This window comes from Trichomycterus rosablanca, chromosome 2 (genome assembly GCF_030014385.1).
Source record: "Trichomycterus rosablanca isolate fTriRos1 chromosome 2, fTriRos1.hap1, whole genome shotgun sequence".
Lineage (NCBI taxonomy): Eukaryota > Metazoa > Chordata > Actinopteri > Siluriformes > Trichomycteridae > Trichomycterus > Trichomycterus rosablanca.
Genome location: NC_085989.1, coordinates 43678646 through 43702201, shown reverse-complemented (window position 1 = coordinate 43702201; position 23556 = coordinate 43678646). Strand labels below are relative to the sequence as shown.

Sequence of the window (23556 nt, the reverse complement as noted above, 5' to 3'; positions counted from 1 at the left end):
TGCTGGTTCAAGCCCTATTACCATCACTAAGTTAACACTGTTAATTTCCTGTGTAAGGCCCTTAATCCTCAATTGCTTGGATTATTGAAGTTGCTTTGGATAGAAGTGTCCGCTTAATGCCATACATGTACAGTAAGAAAGAAATACAACTTTTAGGGTGGTGGTGGCTTAGTGATGAGTTGCTGGACTTGTACTTAGAAGGTTGCTGGTTCGAGCTCCACCAGCACTGAAGTTGCCACTGTTGATCTTCTCTGGGCAAGGAATGAATTTGGATTGTACTTGGTCACAAAAGTTGTTTTGGATGAAAGTATCTGCTCAGGGTGGTGGTGGCTTAGCAGTAAAGTACTGGACCTGTAATCAAAAGGTTGCTGGTTCAAGCCCCACTAGTATCACTAAGTTAACACTGTTGAGTTGCTGTGTAAGGCCCTTAACCCTTAATTGCTCGGATTGTATTGAAGTTGCTTTGGATAGAAGTGTCTGCTTAATGCCATTCATGTACAGTAAGAAAGAAATACAACTTTTAGGGTGGTGGTGGCTTAGTGACGAGTTACTGGATTTGTACTCGGAAGGTTGCTGGTTCGAGCTCCACCAGCACCCAAGTTGTCATTGTTGATACCCTGTTCAGGGAATGTATTTGGATTGTATTGGTTCAAGAACATTGTTTTATGTAAAAGTATCTTCTCAGGGTGGTGGTGGCTTAGCAGTAAAATACTGGACCTGTTATCAGAAGGTTGCTGGTTCAAGCCCCATTACCATCACTAAGTTAACACTGTTGATTCCATGTGTAAGGCCCTTAACCCACAAGTGCTTGGATTGTATTGAAGTTGCTTTGGATAGAAGTGCCTGCTTAATGCTTTGTATGTACAGTAAAAAAGAAATCACTTTTAGGGCAGTGATGGCTTAGCGATAAGTTAATTGTTGTAAGTTGTACTCAGATGGTTGCTGGTTCGAGCTCCACCACTCATGTTTCCACTGTTGATCCCCTGTGCAGGAAATGTATTTTGACTGTATTGGATTGTATTTGGTAATAAAAGTTGTTTTGTATAAAAGTGTCCACTCAGGGTGGTGGTGGCTTAGCAGTGAATTACTGGATCTGTAGTCGGAAGGTTGCTGGTTTAAGCCCCACTATTATCACCAAGTTGACACTGTTGAGCCCCTGTGTAAGGTTCTTAACCCTCAACCCTCAATTGCTTGGATTGTATTCGCTCCTCGAAGTTACTTTGGGTGAAAGTAATTCCACTAAAGGACACAAATGCAAAACATTTTAGACTTGTGGCAGTTCCAGTAAAACGTTGTTTATCGTTGTGTATCCTTTCTAAAATATAACTGAATTACGCTCGATGTGGGTATGTTAACAGAAATAATATTACTGTGGTGATTCAACTCTGGTGCAAGCTGACGTTGCGTGCTGTGAATGATCAAACAGAATTGTTTTAAATATCTGTTTTTAACGTTAAACGTGTAAAGGAATACAGTGGTTTATTTGAGTTTTTAATGGGGTAGATGGGTACTGATTTAGTTCTTCTCTCTCATTTTGGGGCGCTCTGTGACACAGGGGTCTATTACACAAGCCCTATAATGATTAGATCCCGGTTCGAATGTAAGTGGTGCTATCGGCCAGCCAGGTGTGTACACAGACGTGATCGGCTATGTCTGATGATAGGGGTGGCAGAAGCCCTGGGATGGATTCATGATCTGCCTTGGACCCACTGTGACCCAAACCAAGATAAAGCAGCTGATGAAAACCACAGCATTGTTTCAAATATCTGTATTTTAAGTTGATCGTGTTGATCTTTCGGGGCCAGATCAAAGTGCTGTAAAATATATGTAAGAAATATCGGTATCCAGTCCTCCAGACCATCTTTTTGGCCTTCCTCTCCTTCTCGGCACCCTTCTCCCAGTTTGACATTAGATTTAATACCATGTGTATCCTGTAACTACCTGTCCTGTCATGAATGGAAGCAAAGTGTAAAACATGATGTTTAAATCCATATAAAAGGATTTTAACTTGATAATTGAATGTGTAAAAAAAACATTTTATCAGCCAGTTTATACTGGTCAGGATTATTAGGAGCCTGGTTCAACTGGGAAACACTGGGCACAAGGCATCCACTGGACAGTGCTCCCATCCCTAATATGTCTTCACTTGTAAAACGTTAGCGCTCAAAGCTTTTGGTTTTCTGTGGTAATACAGTTACTTAATCCTTTTTATTCAGCCTGCTTCAGCATCTAAACTGAGATTTACTAATAAAGGCTTTACCGGAAGCTGCTGACTAAATGAATTGAATAGGATTAATGAAAACCTCTGCCTGCAAGCACAGCCTCTGTAGTCTTTTTAAGAGGGTGTATTTAATCTGATTCTCTCTCCGTCTCTCTGTGTGTGTAGGTGGAGAAGAGCTGAGGGGCGTTATGCCGTGGAGCGAGCCTCCATCATCAGTCACTGGAACTGGCTGCAGGCTCACGTCTCTGACCTGGAATATCGGATCCGCCAACACACCGACATCTACCGCCACATCTGCACCAACAAGGTCTCTGAATGAACACGCTTTCATTTAGATTTAGATTTAGATTCATTTAAATTTATTTTGAAGTTGTGGTGGAAAAACCCTTTTAATAAATACCTTGAAGACTGGATTGTAAGTAGAAAAGAGGTTTATTCTGATCTGCAGAGAAGGATCAGACTGGCAAAGCCTCTCATAGAGACCTGAGCAGTGCGATCCCAAGAAAGGGAATGATCCCCCTTATATACAGTGTATCACAAAAGTGAGTACACCCCTCACATTTCTGCAGATATTTAAGTATATCTTTTCATGGGACAACACTGACAAAATGACACTTTGACACAATGAAAAGTAGTCTGTGTGCAGCTTATATAACAGTGTAAATTTATTCTTCCTTCAAAATAACTCAATATACAGCCATTAATGTCTAAACCACCGGCAACAAAAGTGAGTACACCCCTAAGAGACTACACCCCTAAATGTCCAAATTGAGCACTGCTTGTCATTTTCCCTCCAAAATGTCATGTGATTTGTTAGTGTTACTAGGTCTCGGGTGTGCATAGGGAGCAGGTGTGTTCAATTTAGTAGTACAGCTCTCACACTCTCTCATACTGGTCACTGAAAGTTCCAACATGGCACCTCATGGCAAAGAACTCTCTGAGGATCTTAAAAGACGAATTGTTGTGCTACATGAAGGTGGCCAAGGCTACAAGAAGATTGCCAACACCCTGAAACTGAGCTGCAGCACAGTGGCCAAGATCATCCAGCGTTTTAAAAGAGCAGGGTCCACTCAGAACAGACCTCGCGTTGGTTGTCCAAAGAAGCTGAGTGCACGTGCTCAGCGTCACATCCAACTGCTGTCTTTGAAAGATAGGCGCAGGAGTGCTGTCAGCATTGCTGCAGAGATTGAAAAGGTGGGGGGTCAGCCTGTCAGTGCTCAGACCATACGCCGCACACTACATCAAATTGGTTTGCATGGCTGTCACCCCAGAAGGAAGCCTCTTCTGAAGTCTCTACACAAGAAAGCCCGCAAACAGTTTGCTGAAGACATGTCAACAAAGGACATGGATTACTGGAACCATGTCCTATGGTCTGATGAGACCAAGATTAATTTGTTTGGTTCAGATGGTCTCAAGCATGTGTGGCGGCAATCAGGTGAGGAGTACAAAGATAAGTGTGTCATGCCTACAGTCAAGCATGGTGGTGGGAATGCCATGGTCTGGGGCTGCATGAGTGCAGCAGGTGTTGGGGAGTTACATTTCATTGAGGGACACATGAACTCCAATATGTACTGTGAAATACTGAAGCAGAGCATGATCCCCTCCCTCCGGAAACTGGGTCACAGGGCAGTGTTCCAGCATGATAATGACCCCAAACACACCTCTAAGACGACCACTGCTTTATTGAAGAGGCTGAGGGTAAAGGTGATGGACTGGCTAAGCATGTCTCCAGACCTAAACCCAATAGAACATCTTTGGGGCATCCTCAAGCGGAAGGTGGAGGAGCGCAAAGTCTCGAATATCCGCCAGCTCCGTGATGTCGTCATGGAGGAGTGGAAAAGCATTCCAGTGGCAACCTGTGAAGCTCTGGTAAACTCCATGCCCAGGAGAGTTAAGGCAGTTCTGGGAAATAATGGTGGCCACACAAAATATTGACACTTCAGGAACTTTCACTAAGGGGTGTACTCACTTTTGTTGCCGGTGGTTTAGACATTAATGGCTGTATATTGAGTTATTTTGAGGGAAGAATAAATTTACACTGTTATATAAGCTGCACACAGACTACTTTTCATTGTGTCAAAGTGTCATTTTGTCAGTGTTGTCCCATGAAAAGATATATTTAAATATCTGCAGAAATGTGAGGGATGTACTCACTTTTGTGATACACTGTACATAAAGACAAATGTCCTTGTGGGACAGTGGGAAAGTTCACACGTTGACAGATGTTACTTAGGTAGGAAACAGGAACTGTTTGAAGATGACCACTACAAGTCGTAAAACTGTGAGCAACAGGATTTGTAGGTCACTTAATTGCAAGCAATGTGTTCTTTGTTATGTATGAATTAACATTTTCCTTCACAAAGTCTAGGGCAGTAGTAGCCTAGGTGTCAAGGTACTGGACTGTTGGGCCATCACTGTTGGGCTCTTGAGCAAGGTCCTTAACCCTCAATTGCTTAGATAATATACTATCAAAGTACTGTAAGTCACTTTGGATATAAGTGTCTGCTAAATGCTGATGTAAATGTAAGTCTCAAGGAGTTAAAATAGAAGCAGGATCCTCACAGACATTTGTAATTGTAAGAAGAATAAATATTGACCAGTGCACCAGGTCACACTTGTTCAATGAAAGTAAAACAGACAGGTTGCTGCTGTTGGGCCCTTGAGCAAGGCCCGTAACCCTCAATTGCTCAGACAGTATAATGTAACTGTAATGTAAGTCGCTTTGGATAAAGGCGTCTGCTAAATGCTGAAAATGTAAATGTAAATGCTATTGGCTGATCAGGCATCCACACAGACATGATCGGCCAGTCTAGCCTTTGAGTGGTGCACTTGTCAGTGCGCTCTCAGTGCTGGTCCCAAGCCCAGATAAAAATAGGAGGGTCTTCTCTGGAAGGGCATCTGATGCCAGGCCTGGACCTGCAGACCAGAATGATTTGCTGTTGCGACCCCTAAATATGGCAGCAGGGAAAAGGTGCAAACCAGTAACATGAGCTCTTTCAGGCTTTCACAAGTGTGAATGTGGAATCATTACACAATGGCATGGTCTGAGCAATTAGTATGAGACAATCTGATCATGTGCAGAGTTTAACATGCTGCCATACTGATGCTAAACAGCTTCCGTTTGTGGTTTTAATGTGTAGTACAAAGGTTCTTCAAAAAGTTTCTGCAATTTATTAAGAATTTCAAAAACAAATGACATCACTTCTCCACAGTCACCTTCCGATGCGTTTTTCCAGCGTGGTACCAACTTTTTACTGATTGCGTAGTCACTGATGCACCACTGCTTTCACATCATCACATGAAAATCTTCTTCCTCTTAAAGCTTCCTTGAGCGTCCAAAAAGGTGGAGATCAGATGGCGCTAAATCCGGACTATAAGCGTCTCTCAGACACGACCAATTACTACTCCTCTCACCCTCACTGTTTCCAACCAAAATATTAAAGTGTGGAAACCTTTTGAAGATCCCTCTTAGATCCATTGTTCATGATTTAAGTAATATAAACAAAGACTACATCTGCCCTATACATTAAAAGAAACTCACCCAGGATAATACAGAAATAATCATTAAATTCGTTAATAATATACGACTGAATATAGTACAAGACCAATAAAACTAGCATAAACCACTGATTCCTGCCCTAAATATCATAAATGTAATAACACTGCATTATAAAAACAAACAAACAAGTTATATAAACACTTGGGTTAGGGTTTTTGTTTTGGTTTGGATTAGAACAGAAGCATTCTCTCTCTGAATGTGTTCATACACAGAGCTGGCTTATGCGCACTGAGGGTGGGTGAGGGTGCATTTCAAATCAGCAGTCTCACGCTGGCTCCGCTCTCAGTTCAAATGAAATGTCAGCTGTTGGAAATGACTGAATGTAAACGACAGCATTAATGCTGGGCGCCCTCCAGCAGGCACGATTGGCTAGTGCCTGCAGCAGACAAAATTGGTCTACAGTCTGCTGTGAGGAAAAAGACCGGACCTTGGTTGCCCAGGGTGCCTACACGGGTAGCGGAGGAGCGCAGGGATTGGGGCGTGGCTCTCTGTATGCAAAGCCGACCTCACGCGCAAATCCACCGAAGTTTGGTTGAATAAGAAGGGATTGTTGGAGCCGCTCAGGTGGCGCAGCAGTAAAGTACGGTAGCGCACCAGAGTTGGGTTTCTAGATATATCGTAACGAAACTCAGCTCTACCTTTCCGACTGGGTTGGGCGGCAGAATGAACAACATCTGGCGGCTGTTCACGGGCTTAGGGGTAGAGTCGGAGCATAGGTCCTCATAACTGGTACAACTGCGGCCCCTGCTGGTTGACTGTCGGCTCGTGCAGGTGAAAAATGCAGGTCCGTACTGATTGCGTGCCGGAGGGGGGCGCAAGTCAGTTGAGTGGTGTCCTCAGTCAGCGGCAAAGGGTCGAATCAGTATAGAGGACACAATCAGGGTAATTGGACATGACTAGAATAGGGATAAAAATTGGGGGAAAAAGTGGGAAAAATAGATAATAAAAAAAAAAAAAAAAAAAAGGATTGTTGGACTGCGCACATATCAGAGGGAGTCTGTGTCAGGCGAATATACACCCTCATTGGACGCTGTCAAGGGTCCTTAGCAGTGGATTGGCTTCTTAGTTGGTTAATACTGCTTAACCATAATACTGGTTAATCGTAATACCGGTTTATATCACGTGTTTAAAATTGTTTAACTTTATCTTGGGGATTTTGTTTGCTAAGCTTTGAATTATTGTAAAGTTTGCCCAGTCACACAGCTGTCTGTGTCTAATGTATCCATGTCTGATGTGGTTTTCTTTAGGGTGCTGTGGTCCTTGGTGAAAGCTCAGTATTTGAATCAGGAACAACCTGTCCACAGGTACGTCGACCCTTCATTGACTCACAGCACACTTAAAACAAACCACTATAGGCCACTATTCCACTATAGATTGGAAAGTGGAATGGAGAGTGGCATTGAGAGTCCTCAATGTGCTCCCTGGCATTGTACCTGCTCCTCAGATTAGACACTCACAGAAAGAGTTCTGAGAGGTGGATTGATCAGGGTAGCTGATTAGAGTAGAGCAAAGTGAACAGTGTAAAATACACTCGAGTTCTTTGTTTCTTTGTCTCTTTTCTTTCGTCCTGCCAAAGTGCTTCTGTCCTTCTGAATCCATTTGCTCAAGCGGCGAAACGTAACCTCGACCATTCAGCAGCTCGGACCAAAGCACGAGAAAGCAGGGTTTTTCAAACTTGTTTTCAGGCAACCCACATTTTGGCCGTGACCCAAGCAATATAAACAGTACATCTAAACAAAACACAAAATTAAATATACAGTGGAACCTCGATTTAACGGACTAAACGGGGGGAGGAGTTGCACTGGCCCGTAAAATGCGATCGTCCGAAACAGCGATGTTTTTTTCCAGTGGGTGCGAAAATAAACAGGAACGCAGCACTAAGGTCCAAGGTCCACAAAAGTGCTAAACATGCACATCTGATAAACAGTAAAGTGAAAAATGTAATTAGATATTGAAATATGTCATGTAAAACCTGTAAATAAATATTCAAATTGGTGTACTGAAGCACTGCTGGTGGCTACTCGAGCAGTGCTGGGGCATAACAAAGCACTAATACTTGCAAAGATTAAGCATAAAACACCAAGGAAAAGGCGAGAACAAAGCGAGCCTCCAGGCAAAACAAAGCCTTTCACTTATGTAAACAGAGAGACGTGCTCCGCCTAGTGAACGATTACTGAACTATTGGTCTTGGCACGCTTCTTGTGGAAATTGTAAACAATCAGACCGTAACGTAAAGCCGGAATGGGTCGCATGGAAAAATAATAATCCAGTGTGGGGCTAGAGAATGCACCAGCAAAGTAAAAATTGGACCAAGGGCGCTTGGTTGTGCAGGCTGCAAGTTTGAACCTCAGCAGTGCTGTCGACCTGGCCAGGCATCCAGCAGAGATACACAGTGCAGCCTCTGCGATCTGGTCTAGGTGGATGATTCATGTACTCTGCCTCCACATGGGGGTGTTTGTGTACAAGTTTATTTTGTGTCTGTGTGTGCTAAAATTTGTTGATTTAATTATTATTATTTTTCTCTGCGACCCATTTTGGCTAGGGTTTGAAAATCCCTGGTGTAAGGGCTGTGTAAAAGAGACTCTACCAACTTTTTTGTCTCTTTTAGGTGCATGATGCTGGCGGGACAGAAGGCCCTGGGTCAGTCCACGGTGTTTCCATGGAGACGAGCCTGAGGAAAGGTTACTCGCCCGTCCGACATGTTAATGGAGTCATCAACAGGTATTTCAGCATGAGACACACTTCTGTGTTTGTGTAGGAGTCTACACAGTCTGGGTCTGGCCTGCGTTACTGGTGCTGAGTAGAATAAGAGGCTTGTAGAGAATTTTCTTTGGGTGTGCATAACAGCAAGGCACCTGTAACTGAATAATAAGCAAATAATAAGCAAAGCCAAATGTAAGGGATGCATTAATGTTACCATAGAACAGATATAAATATAAACCTGGCCGTTATACAAAGAAACATTATGTATATTTTAGTGATGGATCAAATGAGGCTTTAAAAAATGAACTGCAGTCATTGGACAGGACAGAAAGAATCAAACACCGTTTTTAATACCATCGTCAAAATACACTATATTGCCAAAAGTATTCGCTCGTCTGCCTTCACACGCATATGAACTTGAGTGACATCCCATTCTTAATCCAGAGGGTTTAATATGATGTCGGCCCACCCTTTGCAGCTATAACAGCTTCAACTCTTCTGGGAAGGCTTTCCACAAGGTTTTTGATCATTCTTCCAGAAGCGCATTTGTGAGGTCAGGCACTGATGTTGGGCTAGTTGATGTTGCGCTCGTCCATGTCTTTATGGACCTTGCTTTGTGCACTGGTGCGCAGTCATGTAGAACAGGAAGGGGCCATCCCCAAACTGTTCCCACAAAGTTGGGAGCATGAAATTGTCCAAAATGTCTTGGTATGCTGAAGCATTAAGAGTTCCTTTCACTGGAACTAAGGGGCCGAGCCCAGCTCCTGAAAAACAACCCTACACCATAATCCCCCCTCCACCAAACTTTACACTCGGCACAATGCAGTCAGACCATCGGATTGCCAGACGGCGAATCGTGATTCGTCACTCCAGAGAACACTTCTTCACTGCTCTAGAGTCCAGTGGCGACGTGCTTTACACCACTGCATCCGGCGCTTTGCATTGCGCTTGGTGATGTAAGGCTTGGATGCAGCTGCTCGACCATGGAAACCCATTCCATGAAGCTCTCTACACACTGTTCTTGAGCTAATCTGAAGGTGACCTCTGCGCACTATGCGCCTCAGCATCCGCTGACCCCGCTCTGTCATTTTACGTGGCCTACCACTTCGTGGCTGAGTTGCTGTCGTTCCCAATCGCTTCCACTTTGTTATAATACCACTGACAGTCGACTGTGGAATATTTAGTAGCAAGGAAATTTCATGACTGGACTTGTTGCACAGGTGGCATCCTATCACGGTACCACGCTGGAATTCACTGAGCTCCTGAGAGCGACCCATTCTTTCACTAATGTTTGTAGAAGCAGTCTGCATGCCTAGGTGCTTGGTTTTATACACCTGTGGCCATGGAAGTGATTGGAACACCTGAATTCAATTATTTGGATGGGTGAGTGAATACTTTTGGCAACATAGTGTATGTAGGCCACATAGGTGTTTACTTGGTGTCATGACCAAGTGTGGGGCTAAAGAATGCACCAATAAAGTAAAAATTGGACCAAGGGCGCTTGGTCGTGCAGGCTGCAAGTTAAAACCTCAGCAGTGCTGTCGACCTGGCCAGGCATCCAGCAGAGATACACAGTGCAACCTGCACACCAGTGCAGTCTGGTCTAGGTGGATGATTCATGTACTCTGAGGTGCGATTGTGAGAGTGTTGTTGGAGGAAGTACGTCAGCTGTTCCTTTCGCTCAGTGCAGAGGTGGTTAAAGCACCATGGAAATTGCAGTGGGGAATTGGAAACGACCAGATTAAGGGTGGGGCTGAAAAAAGAAGTACAATAGACTAAATTCAAACCTTTACTTCCACTTTAAAGAAACATGCACACATTTTTTTCACACATTATGCTGTAAATGCTTTAACATTGACATAATTATTATACAAACTGGGGTGGGTAGCTCTGCCGCTTTATATCAAGAAGGTCCTGGTCCTTTCTGTGTGGAGTTTTGAGCTTTCCTACGGGAGCTCCGGTTTTCTCCCACAGTCCAAAGATGTGCAGGTGAGGTGAATTGGAGATGCCAAATTAACCTAATCTGACTGAAGTGGCCTGCCAATGATCTGTGCCTTCCAGCTGTTTCTCAGCTGGATTCCATTTTGCCTGTAGTCAAATCAAATGCTTTACTCGACTGAATAATCCCTGAATCAGCAGGTTCTGCCATCCAGGGGTTTCACTCAGTTGTTATTTTACATTTACCTTTCATCTACAGCTAGTAACACTTGTTGGGCGGCACGGTGGCTCAGTAAGTAGCACTTTCGCCTCACAGCTAGAAGGTCCTTGGTTCAAACCCCAGGTGCAGTCCGGGTGGGTGCTCCGATTTCCTTCCACATTCATGCAAGTGAGGTGAATTGGAGATAAAAAATTGTCCATAACTGTGTTTGACGTTAAAACATGTGTAAAACATGATGTATTAAATACAATGCAAGCAATTCAGTGTTAAGGGCCTTGCTCAGGGGCCCAACAGTGTTCTCTTGGCAGTGGCCCAATCCACTTAATAATCCAGTGCCCTAACTGAGCTACCACTGAGCTTTCTCTCATTCTGATGTGTACTGTGAGCGTTTGCCTCGTGTCTCGTGTATAATGTTAATGTGTTTGAATGTGTACAGCCTGCGCTGCGGTTCTCCCGGCGTGTCAGATCAGCAGAGGCCGAGTGCGGCAGCGTCAGACCCGAGCTGTGTGGCAGCTCGAACACGACCCCTCATCTCATGCAGGAGGAGGCGCCTTGTGAGACCCGCCGCCCTGCCGAATCTCAACAGCAAGGTACAGCAGCACAGCATGAAGGCTGGTTTATTACTTGGTGCACATACACATTTGATGGAGCAGCTGTGACACGTGCTTATTATTTGTGGCTTCATGATTGAGAGATATCCCCCGGGGGGCACAATAGTGCATTTGGGTAATAAAAAAAAAATGCAGTCAGTGTCCCAGCAAGTTAGTAAGGGACTATTTTTGTTTCTGTCCTTCCCCTATTTGCTTCAGATCAAGTCATCTCGGATTCCCTTCTGGCCGAGAAGGGCTGAGAAGGGCCAGTTGCATTTTTCTACCTGCTCGCAAATGAGTTTTAGAGAGAGCAGCATCACATTCAAATTTATTTGACTTAATTTATAGTGCTTTTTTACAGTAGACGTTGTCTCAAAGCAACTTTAAAGAACCCAGGACCGACAGACCAGAAACCGCTGTTGAGCAAGCCAAGTGCGACAGTGGCAAATTACAGGAAGAAACCTTGAGAGGAACCAGACTCAACAGGGACCCCCATCCTCCTTGGGTGGCCTGGAGAATAATTTGTAAAATATAAATAGGATTTACACATCATACATACACACAATTAAATTGAACTAAAAGTTGTATTAAAAAAATATATAATGTAAACAATTGGAGTTCTTCATTATTCAGTCCAGTCTGTGATAAAGTCCGTTGTGAGTTCTTGACTTTATTGGTGCAAAAATGCCAGGTTACCGTCACATCTAGCAGGAGCAGCATTGTTGGCACATTAGTCTCGACTTGCAGGATTCAACCTCCGGTGGGTAAACAGGTTTCCATCAGAACCACCTCAGTGTAAAACAACAGAAAATGTAGTTAAAATGTGAAATCGTTAAGAGTAAAATGTCAGTTTTGCAGAGAGACACGCTAAGCTCTTCAGGTCCTCCATCACTAGTACAGGCGCCTCACCCAGGCAGCAGAGGCTTTAAATGTACTGCAGCAGTAAATTATCGACCTTTTCCCTACCATACAGACACAGCCAATCATGGATTTGTGGAATTCATTGTGGGTCTCTCCACACTCCTTACAGCTCTCGGGTTAAACGCCGCGGCAGGCCAATGTGCGAGTGTCAGACGCGTTTTACAGTCTCTCCTGTTTTAGTTTGTTACTTTCAAGCTTTCAAACACATAATGAGTACTTACAGGAGATGGCGATGATTCACATGAGTCCAAACACAACTTTGTGCCAAGTCTGTACTTTAAAATATTTCTCCTGAAATACAGACATTCTAGCTTTGTTTAGTATGCGGCAGGTTTCCAGGTTCATAACGCAGCACCAAAAAGACAATTTCACAGAAAAGTAAATGATTAAATAGGTGAGAGACTGAGCTTTATGTAGAAATGCTGATGTCCATATATGGTCATTTTAAGGAAGTCGTAGATTTGTGTCTGAAGGGTTACGTTGTTTGAAACTTTGACTGGGTGTTTAAAAGATTAAGTTTGGAGATGTTTTGAATAAAAAAGGGGTACCCTGATGTAGGATGTATATCGTAAATATCGATATATTCGATATTACTTTTTACATGATGTTGAAAATGACCATATTTGATATATAGAGTATGCATAGAATAAACAGGTTACCATTTGATAACGTTTAAAACACAAAAGTGCTAAGCGGAAACTGAGTCAATGAGTCAGAAACGACTCTTTTCAGATGAATTATTCGTTGTAATCGAATCAGAAAACTGTGCTCTTATCTGTGGTAAAGATTCATTCGTTTTGCTCACTCTGTGGGCAAAACAACTCCGGTTCAAGAGATTCAGATGTATAAACCAATCAGAGCTTCCGAATTAAAATTTTGGGCGGAATTTCAATCTTTCTCTTCATTGGTTGTTGAAAATGAGAAATCATCTGTAAAGCAAATTTTATTCATAATTATTTAAAAAATATCTCTGGGCGCCTAGACATCATAAAACTACTGTTAATACTAAAACTAAAAGCTTTTCTGTTAGTTAAAACAACATGAATCTTCCTTGCAACACTTCCAGAATAATAAGCCTATGATAATAAATTGGCAGAATTTTTCTAAATGTACATTTTGGGGTAGGTAAGAGGTTCATTTAACAAAATGTGTCATATTTAATGTTTTTTCACCAGCAAATAAATCAGTTGTGCATCGAAATAATCAGAAAGCTGTGTGTATTTGCTCAGTTGTTCATTTGAATATAACTATTTGCCTGAACTAATGACTAAAACATGAATTCGACTAGACGCGTCTGAACGTTTGCATCTGTCCTAATAGAGAACCTTTAAGCGTGTTGTGTAAAGCTGGTAACCATTGTACTAAGCCTGTTTCCTGTGTTTCCACTTTAACATTCTTGTTCTCTCTGAACTCCTGTGTGAAACTTAACATCTAAGGGAATACTAGATCACGTGTGGTTGTAGGAGACAAATGCATTCAGTTCAAATACAAAAAATGCAAAGGTGACATGAATATTTTGGCAGTCAGTGTCTTGAATTACAAAGATTTACATTTACTATGTGAAAAGAATGCATGAGTTCATGATTTCAGTCACCGTCATTCATAGCCGATCACACAATTTGCACATGAACCGGGCTTTAATTGTGTGGTCTGAGAGTGTGTGGGTGAGCTTTGCCACTTTAAGACCTGTATGACATCCTATAGCTGACGGAACAATGAATTCTGTTCTCTAGCAGGACATGTTTAAGAAGTATGTCTGTTTTTTCCATAAGGATGTTTGGATTGTCCCGTGAAACTGCATATATTTTAAACTTATGCAAAATAACAGGGTAGTTTCTGACACTTATACACTACAAATAACACAAGTATAATATAAAAACACAAAAATACAATTGAAAACATATAAAAATCAATGGGTAGCACTGTCGCCTCACAGCAAGAAGGTCCTGGGTTCGATCCCCAGGCGGTCTGGGTCCTTTCTGTGTGGAGTTTGCATGTTCCCCCTGTGTCTGCGTGGGTTTCCTCCAGGTGCTCCGGTTTCCTACCGCAGTCCAAAGACGTGCAAGTGAGGTAAATTGGAGATCCTAAATTGACCATGACTGTGTTTGATATAACCTTGAGAAGTGATGAATCTTGTGTAACGAGTAACTACCGTTCCTGTCATGAATGTAACCAAAAGTGTAAAACATGACGTTAAAATCCTAATAAACAAACTTCACTTTTACTTCTTTATCGTTTTCTTATGCTGCTTAATCTTGGAGATGCTTGACCTTGGAATACCATATTTCTTAGCAAGATCAGTAAGAGCATGTTAGCTGCAAAACATTTTGTGTGGCAGTGCACATAGCTTAACGTGCGTATTATTAGTAAAACGAGTGAGGAATTTTATCAGTGGAAAATCCAGCTAAACACATACATGTGGAGCTTTTAGAGTGGATTTGATGGTTATTTCACACATGCATATTTGTCTCATATTCACACTTTAATGATGTTTTACTGCGCCGCTCAAGCCAAGCGGCAGGTGCGCACGCGTCAAGTTTAAAGCAAACGTTGAGTTTAAGGGTACAAATTTCACAAAGACTTCAAGTTTAGTGGACGCCGAGTTACAAGGTACCACTGTATTTATTTATATCCTCATTTCACCATGTTGCCCTTGATGACAGCACAGCACTAAAACACAGTTTGTAAATACTTGAGTCACATCTCATCATCCTTATCTACCAACTTGCATGATTTATTATTCTCTTCTTCCTCAGTCACACACACAGAGAGAGAGAGAGAGGGAGGGTGAGAGAGAGAGGGTGAGAGAGAGAGAGTTGTAACAGGTTGCTACAGGCGACCAGGGCGCATGTACTTGATCCTATTCAAACTGGCTTTATTCAGCTATGCACTCTTTCCTGGTTGTGACAGCATCAGTGCTTTGCTCTGATTGGCTGACACGTGCCACGTTGCACTCACATTCAGACCATTGTGATCCTAAGGCTTTTTATAAGCAATGCCTAAAGACCAGGCTGGGGACAAATGCAGTCAGACAGTATGTTTACAGGGGGTCAACACGCTGTTGTGCACTGTTGAATGCTTTTAAAATCTAGATAAGATAAGATTTCATTGTCATTGTAGTTATACAACGAAACCGTCAGTGAGACCAGCAGCATAATCTATGACTAGGTGGAATTTGCATGTTCTCTCCATGCCTGCATGGGTTCCCTCCGGGAGCTCAGGTTTCCTCCCACAGTACAAAGATGCACAAGTGAGGTGAATTGGAGATAACTAAAGTGTGTAAAACATGGCGTTAAAGTCCTAATAAATAAATAAATAACTTGGGTTAGGGTTTTCGGTTCTTGAATCATTTCTGTTAATTACATATTAAAAACTGCAAAATCAAATCAGGTCAATACATGGATCCATTGTGATGTTCTTTTAATAAACGTGTCTGTTCCTAGTGCATTAGTGAGGTAGACATGTCAGCGTCTGGTGGTCCGGCTGTCCTTAATCAGATCAGGGGTTGTGCAAGATTGGGAATAAAGGGGAAGAATATTTGTAAATAAAATACATATTTTATAAGTGGGGGTCTATGCTTTTACCCCTTGGGGTACTTAAAAAAGTTTAAGAAGCACTGATAGAATTACGTCTGTGTGATGTGTCAAAAAGTTAGATTGATGTAAGCAAGTATAAGGTATAAGTGTGTGGAACATGGAGTTTCTAGGCCGCTCAGGTGGCGCAGCGGTAAAATACGCTAGCACACCAGTGCTGGGTTTTTGAATACATCATATCGAATCTCAGCTCTGCCATCTGGCTGGGCAGCTGCATGAAAAACAATCGGCTGTTGTTCATAGGGTTTAGGGGCAGGTCGGATCATGGGTCCTCATAACTGGTGCACTTATGATCCCTGCTGGCTGATTGATGGCGCCTGCACAGGGCTGAGGAACAATGCTGATCAGGGTGTGGCTCTCCGTGCATAGTGCTGATCGGTATATATGAACTCAATCCGTGCAGGTGAAAATGCAGTCTGTATTGAGCATGTGTCGGAGGGGGCGTGTGTCAGTTGAGAAGCGTCCTCAGTAAGCGGTGGAGGGTTGAAGCAGTGGAGGATGCAATCAGGGTAATTGGACACAACTAGATTAGGGGAGAAAATTACAGGGAGAAGCTTGGAAAAATAGAAACTCCATGTTTTTTAATGTTAGTAATGATTTATTTGAGTATAAATGGTAAATCACAGTTAAAGTATTTAACTAACGAGCTTTTTGTTGTTGTTTGTAGGTTCCTCTGGGCTTGGCGTGTGGCTGTGACATCACTACACAGTGTGTAATGTGTGTTCGTGCCCTTTCTTCTGCACACACTCAGTACCAGCTCCCCCTGCTGGACAGACAGGCTCAGCTCGACACGTCTGTCCACCCTGTTCTTTCCTTCACTGACGGTCAGTACTTCAACCACTGTTTTCCACTCGTATTATGGTTTAATATGTCATACATGTCATAATAAACAATAATGTCTAAATTGTTGGGCAATCCCATTAAAAATAAAATATGTAATATAATATGGGTGCTCTGGTGTAAAACAGATCAGGGGTTGTGCAAGAGTGTGCAATCTTAATAAATAAATAAATACAAAAATACAAAAATAAATTAGTCAGTGCCAGCTCCTCCAAGTTAAACAACACAGCAGGTCTCACTACTGTCTGGTAAACTGTCCCTTTCAGGCTAAAATTAATGATTCTACTGTCTCCATGTTGCCTGTATAATTTGAACTTTAAGGGCAAGCCGTAGCCTAGTGGTTAAGGTACTGGACTAGTAACCAGAAGGTCACTGGTTCAAGCTCCACCACTGCCAGGTTGCTGCTGCTGGGCCCTTGAGCTTCAATTGCTCAGACAGTATACTGTAACTATAATGTAAGTCGCTTTGGATAAAGGCATCTGCTAAATGCCAGTGTCAATTGGTTCTGGGACTGGTGTCGAGTTTTAAAGAGTTTCAAGGTATTTTTTCCCATAAGGATGTTTGGGAAACCTGTTAATGTGTTCCATGGTCCCGTGGAACTGCAATGGGGTTATACATTAGGTTATAGGTGGGGACTTATACACTGAAAATAACAAAATAACCAAAATATAATATAAAAACACAAATACAATTGAAAGTAGTTTAAAAAAAACAATAAAACCTGCACTTTACCTTTACTTCTTTATTGTTTCCTTATGCTTCTTAATCATGAAAGTGCTTGATGCTTGGAATACCGTATTCCATTTAGTAAAGGTGCATTCATATGAGAAGTGACAAAATAGCCTTTTCTGCTTTTTTTCACCGCTTGTGCACTGCCTGTGAATGCGCCTTTACTGAACGGAATACGGTATTCCTAGATCAAGCATCTCCATTAGAGATGGGACGATCGATCGGCTATGAATCGGTATCGGCCGATTTTTAATCAAAATATGCTATCGGCGATCGGCGATATTTCCTAAGAGTAGCCGATCCGATCGTGTGATATATAAAGATCACATTAAGTTAACAGCTCAGTGGATTGATCCAGACTTTGAGCTACGACGCGCCAACCATCACATCACCATTCATCAACCATCGTACAGAAACCATCGTGAAAGCTCTTCATGACCTAAAATAACATCATTAACGTTGTGCATCATACATACGATGTAATTTTGCTGATTGTAATATTTACTTTAAAAAGATAATTCAACCCGGTCACATCTGAGTCGATTCTATCAGCACGTTATATAAACTCCTGGTTCACTTTGGTAAATCGTAAGCGGTTCTTACTTGTGATGTAGATGAGAACAGAAAACGTTACAGAGCCAATCAGAGGCAAAAGTTTATTCATTACCAAATTCGTTAGTTCAGGATCATCTGCTGAACTTTTAGCTCCTTAGACGGAACGAGTCTGACTCGGTTACAGATCTGTGGTAATAGCAGTTTAATTAAGCTTTTTAATGAAGCTTTTTAATGTAAGAGAGTCACACAGAATGTTCTGTAGTAGCTGGTGTTTATTTAAAACCACGACATTTAATTAATAACAGTAAACACGGAGAGATAACTGAGAAGAGAAACTTACGCTTCGCGAAAAATGACTCGTGAATCAATGAATCACTTATAGCGATACTGTGAACAAAGCGTCTCTTCTAAAGGCACACACACACACACACACACACACACACACGCGCGCTGCTCCGCTTTATCTTCACTGTGAGGCTCTTTTTAAGTTTATTTATTTTATTTACTGCTAAACCCCAGCCCCCCATCCGACCCCCCGATCGCAATCGGCTATCGGCTATGTCCCTGAAAGGAGATCGGAGATCGGAATCGGTGCCAAAAACCCCGATCGTCCCATCTCTAATCTCCATGATTAAGAAGTGCAGGGAAGCAATAAAGAAGTAAAGCTAAAGTGCAGGTTTTTATTGTTTTTAATATTGATTTTTAACTGTTTTTCAATTAGATTTCAGTGTTTTATGTAGACTTTTTATACTAAAACGACAAGCAAGGAATTTCATTAGTGGAGAGAACTTGAGCAGTTATAATTAAGAGAAGTTTAGTGTTCCTGACTCATTCTTTTATTACATTAATCCACATTAAGCTTTATTATTATTATTTTTACGATGAGTGGTTTAAACTCGGAAAAAGTGATTCTCACAATTTCTTAGAACCTCGAGCTATAACTCAGAGTCGTCTCATACGCGCACTTTGATGACGAATTACTGCACCGCTCAAGCAGTGTGCCAAACAAAGCGGCTGTTTATTGTTAATTTAAAATTAAATAAATAATTTTTATTTCAAATTTAAGGAAACCGTCAAGTTTATGGGTACAAATTTCTCCATGAAGGGTGTCGAATTTTAAAGATTTTGAGTTTAGAGGACGTTGAATTACAAGGTACCACTGTACATCAATACTGCGATGCTGAGATGGATTCAATAATGACTGTAATATAAATCTAGCTGGAACAGTGTTAGACTGTAAGACAGACGACCGAGTGAAGAAGGAAGAGCAGATGGCGAGTGAGAATGAAGAGAGGAGGGTTGTACAAAATCTGGCTCAATAAGAGCTTAGAGACAGATGAATATAAACTCAGCTCACAACCCTGCATGGAATACATAATGATTAAAAAGCATTACAGCGTTCATTCAAGTGCTTCTGTCTATATTGGTTGTTGATTAAACAGTTATCTTCATGCTTACCGGCGCTCTCACACTATATGGACAAGTACTAGAACACATTTTTAGTATTGAATTAATGTGTTTCAGACACAACAATTTCTAACGGGTGTAATACATCAGTTATATAATGTGATTTATTTGGCCGGGACTAAACAGCAAAAGTACTTAAGGCTACTAAAACTTTGATTCATACCGTGTTCTAAAATCAAATGAGAAAAAGGATTTTAAGTTTATCATGGCAACAAACACATACAGTGGATTATATTTAGGTTTCCACTGTTGTGTGAAGAAAGATCTGGAACATCTTCAAACCTCAGTATGATAGCGCTCAGTATTCTGCATGGTAGTGCTCAGTATTGGTTATTTAAATCTCAGTATTCAGTATGTAGTGCTCAGTATTCTGTATGGTAGTGCTCAGTATTGATTATGTAGTGCTCACAATTCAATATGTAGTGCTTAGTATTCAGTATTTGGTATGTAGTGCTCAGTATTCAGTAATCAGTATGTAGTGTACAGTATTAGGTATGTAGTGCTCAGTATTCAGTAATCAGTTTGTAGTGCTCAGTATTGGTTATGTAGCGTTCAGTATTTAGTATGTAGTGCTTAGTATTCAGTATTAAGTATGTAGTATTTAGTATGTAGTGCTCAGTATTCAGTATTAAGTATGTAGTATTCAGTATTTGGTATGTAGTGCTCAGTATTCAGTAATCAGTATGTAGTGTACAGTATTAGGTATGTAGTGCTCAGTATTCAGTAATCAGTTTGTAGTGCTCAGTATTGGTTATGTAGCGTTCAGTATTTAGTATGTAGTGCTTAGTATTCAATATTGGGTATGTAGTGTTCAGTATTCAGTAATAGTTATGTAGTGCTCAGTTTTAATTATGTAGTGCTCATTATTTAGTATGCAGGGCTCAGTATTTAGTATGTAGTGCTCAGTATTTGATATACAGGGCTCAGTATTTAGTATTCAGTATGCAGTGCTCAGTATTGGTTATGTAGCGTTCAGTATTTAGTATGTAGTGCTCAGTATTCAATATTGGGTATGTAGTGTTCAGTATTCAGTATTAGTTATGTATTGCTCAGTTTTCATTATGTAGTGCTCATTATTTAGTATGCAGGGCTCAGTATTTGGTATGTAGTGCTCAGTATTCAGTAATCAGTATGTAGTGTACAGTATTAGGTATGTAGTGCTCAGTATTCAGTAATCAGTTTGTAGTGCTCAGTATTGGTTATGTAGCGTTCAGTATTTAGTATGTAGTGCTCAGTATTCAATATTGGGTATGTAGTGTTCAGTATTCAGTAATAGTTATGTAGTGCTCAGTTTTAATTATGTAGTGCTCATTATTTAGTATGCAGGGCTCAGTATTTGGTATGTAGTGCTCAGTATTTGATATACAGGGCTCAGTATTTAGTATTCAGTATGCAGTGCTCAGTATTGGTTATGTAGCGTTCAGTATTTAGTATGTAGTGCTCAGTATTCAGTATTAAGTATGTAACATTCAGTATTTGGTATGTAGTGCTCAGTATTCAGTAATCAATATGTAGTGTACAGTATTAGGTATGTAGTGCTCAGTATTCAGTAATCAGTTTGTAGTGCTCAGTATTGGTTATGTAGCGTTCAGTATTTAGTATGTAGTGCTCAGTGTTCAATATTGGGTATGTAGTGTTCAGTATTCAGTATTAGTTATGTAGTGCTCAGTTTTCATTATGTAGTGCTCATTATTTAGTATGCAGGGCTCAGTATTTAGTATGTAGTGCTCAGTTTTTAGTATGCAGGGCTCAGTATTAAGTATGTAGTGCTCAGTATTCAGCAATCAGTTTGTAGTGCTCAGTATTTAGTATGTAGTATTTAGTATGTAGTGTTCACACTCGGTGTGTATGGGGTGCTCAGCATTTGGTTTCGTTTCCTCAGGGTGTGTTAATTATTCCCACACTGCTTTCTCACCTCTTTAAATAACCTGCAATCTGCTTCCTATTCACTAAGGTACTTATTAAGCAGCAATATAACCTCCCTCAGTGCGCACGCACACACACACACACACACACACACTCATAAATACACAAATACAGTGGTGTGAAAAAGTGTTTGCCCCCTTCCTGATTTTCTGTTTTTTTGCATGTTTGTCACACTTAAGTGTTTCGGAACATCAAACCAATTTAAATATTAGTCAAAGACAACACAAGTAAACACAAAATGCAATTTGTAAATGAAGGTGTTTATTATTAAGGGAGAAAAAAAATCCAAACCTACATGGCCCTGTGTGAAAAAGTGATTGCCCCCTAAACCTAATAACTGTTTGGGCCACCCTTAGCAGCAACAACTGCAACCAACCGTTTGCGATAACTTGCAATGAGTCTTTTACAGCGTTCTGGAGGAATTTTGGCCAACTCATCTTTGCAGAATTGTTGTAATTCAGTTACATTAGAGGGTTTTCGAGCATGAACGGCCTTTTTAAGGTCATACCACAGCATCTCAATAGGATTCAGGTCAGGACTTTGACTAGGCCACTCCAAAGTCTTCATTTTGTTTTTCTTCAGCCATTCAGAGGTGGACTTGCTGGTGTGTTTTGGATCATTGTCCTGCTGCAGAACCCAAGTTCGTTTCAGCTTGAGGTCACGAACAGATGGTCGGACATTCTCCTTCAGGATCTTTTGGTAGACAGCAGAATTCATAGTTCCATTTATCACAGCAAGTCTTCCAGGTCCTGACACAGCAAAACAGCCCCAGACCATCACACTACCACCACCATATTTTACTGTTGGTATAATGTTCTTTTTCTGAAATGCAGTGTTACTTTTACGCCAGATGTAATGGGGCACACACCTTCCAAAGAGTTCAACTTTTGTCTCATCGGTCCACAGAATGTTTTCCCAAAAGTCTTGGGGATCATCAAGAAGTGTTTTGGAAAAATTGAGACGAGCTTTAATGTTCTTTTTGCTCAGCAGTGGTTTTCTTCTTGGAACTCTGCCATGCAGGCCATTTTTGCCCAGTCTCTTTCTGATGGTGGAGGCATGAACTCTGACCTTAACTGAGGCAAGTGAGGCCTGCTGTTCTTTGGACGTTGTTGTGGGGTCTTTTGTGACCTCTTGGATGAGTCGTCGCTGCGCTCTTGCGGTAATTTTGGGTGGCCGGCCACTCCTGGGAAGGTTCACCACTGTTCCATGTCTTCGCCATTTGTGGATAATGGCTCTCACTGTGGTTCGCTGGATTCCCAAAGCTTTGGAAATGGCTTCATAACCCTTTCCAGACTGATAGATCTCAATTACTTTCTTTCTCAATTGTTCCTGAATTTCTTTGGATCTCGGCATGATGTGTAGCTTTTAAGGATCTTTTGGTGGACTTCACTTTGTCAGGAAGGTCCTATTTAAGTGATGTCTTGATTGAGAACAGGTGTGACAATAATCAGGCCTGGGTGTGGCTAGAGACAATGTACTCAGGTGTGATAAACCACAGTTACAGTATGTTTTAACAAGGGGGGCAATCACTTTTTCACACAGGGCCATGAAGGTTTGGATTTTTTTTCTCCCTTAATAATAAACACCTTTATTTAAAAATTGCATTTTGTGTTTACTTGTGTTGTCTTTGACTAATATTTACATTGGTTTGATGTTCCGAAACACTTAAGTGTGACAAACATGCAAAAAAACAGGAAATGAGGAAGGGGGCAAACACTTTTTCACACCACTGTATGTACACACACACACACTCACAAATACACAAACATGTACTTTCACACTACGCTGTGCAATATGACATTAAAATCCAATTAAAATAATAAATACATACAACTTTATGCTTTTCAGATGTTGGAGTTGGTCTGCACCTACAGCGAGTGATGAAGTGCCACTGGCAGGGCCGGCCGCTGGACAAGATCAAACCCATCAAAAAGCTTTCGCTCAAACGCAAGCCGTTCATCAGCAGTCGTCTCTCTGACCTTTCATCCTCCTCCTCCTCTTCTTCCAAAGATAAACTCAAGCTGGGCAGCTCGCTCATCTCTACAGTCCGTAAGTCACACACCCACATTTTATCCACACAGGTCACCAGGCCTCTTATTAATACATTTTCCCATGGAGCCTAGCGTGAATCTAAGTACACGATACAGTTCTGTGTGTAGTGAGACTGGACATCTGTTGGTGTTTTGACTCCCTTTGATCAGGTCGAGCGCTGTGCTAGCAGCAGCAGATTCACAAACGACTGCATTCAAAGATAAAAGGGGGGAAATTTTTAATCCCTGAGGGGTTAACATTTG

General features: G+C 41.5%; 1 protein-coding gene across 1 annotated transcript in view; it reads left to right on the top strand.

Annotated features, from left to right (window-relative positions):
• The window catches only part of kansl1b (KAT8 regulatory NSL complex subunit 1b), a 113570-nt gene that overhangs the window by 73866 nt on the left and 16148 nt on the right, over positions 1 to 23556 (top strand). Inside the window, exons 3-8 of the mRNA XM_063016118.1 lie at positions 2387 to 2528; positions 7028 to 7084; positions 8389 to 8501; positions 11078 to 11231; positions 16413 to 16569; positions 23111 to 23311. Coding sequence (XP_062872188.1) covers positions 2387 to 2528; positions 7028 to 7084; positions 8389 to 8501; positions 11078 to 11231; positions 16413 to 16569; positions 23111 to 23311 — 824 coding nt within the window. The remainder of the gene's footprint in view (positions 1 to 2386; positions 2529 to 7027; positions 7085 to 8388; positions 8502 to 11077; positions 11232 to 16412; positions 16570 to 23110; positions 23312 to 23556) is intronic.